Source organism: Sinocyclocheilus grahami, unplaced genomic scaffold, assembly GCF_001515645.1.
Source record: "Sinocyclocheilus grahami isolate Dianchi unplaced genomic scaffold, SAMN03320097.WGS_v1.1 scaffold2164.1, whole genome shotgun sequence".
Taxonomy (NCBI): Eukaryota; Metazoa; Chordata; class Actinopteri; order Cypriniformes; family Cyprinidae; genus Sinocyclocheilus; species Sinocyclocheilus grahami.
The window spans coordinates 11634-16909 of NW_015507343.1; the positions used below are offsets into that span (position 1 = coordinate 11634).

The 5276-nt window shown below is 34.7% G+C and overlaps 1 protein-coding gene across 1 annotated transcript; it reads right to left on the minus strand.

The window, feature by feature from the left end:
- Window positions 1-1513: 1513 nt before the first annotated feature.
- On the minus strand, window positions 1514-4239 carry LOC107574258 (tetraspanin-1-like). The gene is made up of 6 exons (XM_016260708.1): window positions 4018-4239; window positions 3834-3908; window positions 2928-3035; window positions 2694-2825; window positions 2261-2353; window positions 1514-1772 (listed from the first exon to the last, which is right to left on the minus strand). The coding sequence occupies exons 1-6, from the start codon at window positions 4237-4239 to the stop codon at window positions 1722-1724; spliced, it is 681 nt and encodes a 226-aa protein (XP_016116194.1). The 3' UTR covers window positions 1514-1721.
- Window positions 4240-5276: the final 1037 nt, after the last annotated feature.

Here is a 5276-nt window from a genome sequence, read left to right on the forward strand (position 1 = left end):
GTGTGCGTGAGTGTGTGTGTGTGTGTGTGTGTGTGTGTGTGTGTTAGTTAACTGCTCGCAGAGGTGTGTCCTCAGCATGATGTGTTACTGAAATGATGAAAGGACTGAGAGCATGGATAGAAAGTTCAGTGAATTGATAAAAGTGTATAACCATCGAAGTGTATTTTTCATTTACATTTTGTATTGTTTTTTTTTTTATATGTTCTTTGGGGTTTCAACTTTAAGCCTCATTGTTAATATTTTCAAGGCAGAAAATAAAGCGTTTATATTGCAATAGTTTGCAGTTTTCTTGCGTTCAATACCTCTGAATTCAAAACTTAATAATGCACAGCAATACATTTAGAGATTGTAAAGACACACAGTGGACTGTACTAACAAAACTGATAACCTACAGGACCTCATACTAGTTAACTGTGTATGAAAACAGCATTCATTTGAGTGTCTGTCCCAGTGAAGATACCATACTATACGTGTTCTATGCTGGAGTCCTTGTTATAACACAAAATCTTTTTTTTTTATGATTAAAATGAAAGTGGATCTGTGATTTTAAATGGCAAGCTCCAAAAAGTGTCATAAAACACTCCATTCGTGGTGAGGAGTATTTAAAGTCTTCGACAGCTTTGTTAAGAGATTACTGACTGGTGCCCCCTAGCAGATAGTTTATCTGTGTTCTTCAAGACATCTTGGGTATTTTAATAAGAATAATAGTATATTTATAATTGGCATAGCCTTTATCACATACAGACTAGGCCTACTACACAGTATTTTCTGCCTCATTCTGTGATTAACATTGGATAACATAAGGCTATTTAAAACACTCAACCTACTTTATTAAGTGAGTTTGGAGCTTAAACATGGTTTTAATCAAATAAATGGTAGTGTTTTGATGCTCTACTAATCTAACATGTTAGCTAGCCCTTACATTAGGTTACACCAACAAAATGAAGCTAGAGGTTAGATAGAGCAAGTAGAAATAGCATTTTAAGGTAACATATGCAGCGTAACACTTTTTAATAATGTACTGTAGATTTTGCATGTTGTCTAAAGATTTGGAATATTACTTATCACCGTTCATGGATTACCGTCACAATTATTTTTGTTTGTTTCTTCATTTTGTTTTAGAATAACCTATATTTACCTCCTGCTTAAAATCTACTTATGTGTTTCACAGAGGAAAGAAACTACTGTGTTGGAGCTGCATATGAGTAATAAATAATACTTCATATTGAGTCATTCAGCTAGAGAGAGAGGGGCCCCTCGTGGCTGCAATGTAATACATTCATGGGACTTTTCCACCAGCGTTTCCTGTCTTATGTGTCATTATTGGTATAGAGGTTTAAAAACATCTGTTTATTTTATTCATACATGCACAAACATTACAAATATATATATATATATATATATATATATATATATTTTTTAAATGTATCAAAGATAGTGTAGAAAATGTTGTAGTGATCTTTAATGAGCTGTAGTATTCAACACAACATTGTTTTAGATATTAAACCTTTGCAGTCAGGATCAAATATGCTTGTACTTGAGGTTAAAGTAAAAATTGATTGAAAAAAAAAAGAGAACACAAAACATCAAATATTTTAGTGCAAATGTCGTTCATACGTGCAGCAGATGTGGTATTTACATAACTCCAGATAAAATATTGAATAGTTACATTTCACAGTAAACAATGATGTAAACAGAAATGTCTGTAGTCAGTCTTGGTCTCATTTTCCTACATTCTTGTAGAGGATCATGGAAACAACCATTGCTGCAATCTGTGAAGGAACAAATTAGGTGCAATATTGTATACAATAGATAATTTGCAGTAATAAAAAAATGAATACTTAATATTTGGTTGGTTACTTGATCTTTTTTAATTCCCTGTTTTTGTATCTATATTGGTATTGCAAAACTAAATTTTTATTCTTATAACTAATCTTTTATTTTTATTTTAGTTGGTTTAACCATATTGGCTGTCTTTGTCCCAAATTTTGCTTATACGTGTATGGAAGACTCAATATCTCATCGCAGGATGGTCTGTGGAACAAAAACTGGCAAACCTTTAATAAATGTGAGCCAGACCTTTCCTAAAATTCATCCAAATGAATATCAAACCAATTAAAAATGCAATGTAATGCATAAAGCTTTGCCAATAATTCAGACCATTAATTCTACTGTATCACATACTGAGATGTTGATCATCTTTTGTCATTGGGTGCATGTGCTGAATTCCACAAGTTGAAAGTAAAAATGAAGCAAATACCTCTAAAGCAGCGATTCCCAAAGCCACGCCAGCCAGCAGAACTGCATTGTCCTCGATCAGATTCACTAATGCCTGGAAGCAGCCCACGACAGACTACAACAACAGCAAAAACACACACTGATAAAATACACACATTAATACAATATCTGCATTTGCTTAAACAATTACTTTTTTGCCTATTTTATCATGCCACAGCTTTGTTTTGACGTCCTTAATGCACAATTATGGTATTATATGCATTCATAATTTGCAACGTACTGGGCTAAACCAATGCATCTTTGGTGCAAAAAAAGTAGCTTGCTGTTTTGATCGTTAACTGGCGGCTAACTGAGTGACAAATTAATGCCATGCAATAGCAAATGAATACATTTCATTAAACTCATACATTTCAGTTTTGGTAGTAAGTTTCAGCACAAAGTGTTCTGTAACGTACATCTGCTTTTGCTGCAGTTTCATTACAGGGTCCAGAACTGCTTGTGCAACATGTGACAGGATATGATGATGTTGTAGATACGAACTGAGAGTCCATGAAGTCCGTGTAGTTGTTATATCCGCAGCATTTCAGCTAGAAAAAAAAAACACATGCACATACAGTGGTTTACAACCGTTTTAATTATCAGGGATTCTAATATCAGAAAACAGCTGGGCATGATGACTGGTGCCGTACCTCATTCATAGTGCTATTCCAGACTGAAGTGAAACTCTCATCACTACCATAGTTGTCCTCAATGCTTCTAGCTACTTTTTCTTCAATTTCATCCAGAACGTTTTGAACCTGGAATGAGGTTAAAATTGACCTTCAGTCTCTGATTTTACAGAATAACGCTCTGCCGTGTTTGTAAATACAGATGAATTTCAACAATACAGGATTATGGAATCATAAACAGATCAAATAATAAGGTGTATGTGGGTTTTAAATGTATTTTTGTACAAATAAGCCATTGTGGTTCTTAATGTGCTGTATCTTGTATTGCCAATATAAACTTGGTCATGGAAAATGTCTTTATTCTAATTAATTTAAAGCTCACATCTTTTAAGGCTCCAATTGTTATGTTAAGCTCCTTTGTATAACATGATTACTCTGTATTTTTTACTTTAATACATATGATTTTTGAGTTGCTAAGAAAGTATTTTGTATTTGTGTTATTCCTGTTAGCGCCCATGCTCATGAAATTAATATAATTGTGTCGAGATATCTTTAAAATAGGCTGGAAATTGTTCCTTGTAAGTGCAGTCCCCATAAAATGATTTTCAAAAATCATTATTCAATAATAATAATAAAAAATGAATTTATGCAGGGGTGTAGCTATGTGGTGGCCCCTGATTGAAGCTTAATTGGAAAACAAAATGTTTATGCTTTTATGACATAGTAAACAAAACAAAGATGAAGTTTTACAAGAAAATATTTCAGTCTTTTGACTTGAAAGTTTCACATTTAATTAAATGTGTTACTAGCTCTTTCTTTATTAGTTGTGAAATTAGTGAAATTGTTTTGGGTGAAAATTGTAAATCCTACACCATTTTTGTTGTATGTATATGTGCTTTTGTTCTGGTACGGTGCATCAGATCTCACCAAAGGCTCAAAGACGAAGAGCACTACCCCTGCTGCCACCTCCACGAGGAAGATAATGAGCACAACGGTGAAGAACTAGGAGAACATTTGAGAAATGTACATTTTTGTCTGCATCTAAGCATAGAGAGTGAAACATTCAGAGCAGCTTTAGCTGAACACATTTGACGGAAACCAGCTCACTTACCGAGAGCAGCATGCATTTGCTTTCCTTTACGGCTCCACAGCATCCCAGGAAGCCCACGAGCGTCAGAAACGCTCCCACGCCGATCAGCAGGTAGCCGATGTTTGCCAGCTGTGCCAGTTCGGGCGGCGCATCTTCAATGTGCTCTAAAAAGCCCAGAAGAGAGACTCTGTCTACTGCCACCCAGATGCCCACCGCCAATATGGCAGCGCCTGCCAGCTGCATCGAGCAAGAGGAGGACGGAGGAAAACACTGTTATTTCACAGTTTAATGTTGCAATATATTGTTTTGAGTGTGGAAACATGACTGATCTGGGTGAAGGAGTTTTTATTATATTCCTTATCTGATAAGAGTTACAGTGGCTCAGTTTATAAGCGGCCTTTACGGCAGAAGTTGTTAAGCGATAAGAATTATAAATGTAAGCTCTGTTCTATTTGGAAATAATTCATATGGATGCACTGGTCATAGTAATAAGCAGTGAGAGAAACAGTCAAAGCTATATATTTTTTTCTTGTATAAACATGAATGTGAACATGAACTCTTCTTACAAATCTACAATTATAGAACCTAAACATTTCCGTTAATAATTTGAACCATGAAAACCGTATCATTGTTTGCTCGATGAAAGTCATATAATATCAGTTATGTTCTGTATGTGAAAGAACAGATGAAAGCAGGCTTACCTGTGCACAGGTGAATGGTGCTCTCAGGTGTGTGGGATGAATCTGAAGTCTCAAATGTCGTCAGACTGAAGTATCTGCTGGAGGCGGGGCTTAAATGTAAACAACGCCTTGTTTTTTTGTTTTTCTTACAATAATGACTTCCTTATGGATGAAGCTTTTATGGCGCTAGGGGTTTAGATTGAAGTCAGCTGATGATACAGTCATGGAAATATTACTTTTATATATCTATCTATCTATCTATCTATCTATCTATCTATCTATCTATCTATCTATCTATCTATCTATCTATCTATCTATCTATCCATCATCCATCATCATCTATCTATCTATCTATCTATTGTCTGACTGTTCATCTGTCTATCCATCTATCCATCTACTATCTATCTATCTATCTATCTATCTATCTATCTATCTATCTATCTATCTATCTATCTATCTATCTATCTATCTATTGTCTGACTGTTCATCTGTCTATCCATCTATCATCTATCTATCTATCTATCTATCTATCTATCTATCTATCTATCTATCTATCTATCTATCTATCTATCTATCTATCTATCTATTGTCTGACTGTTC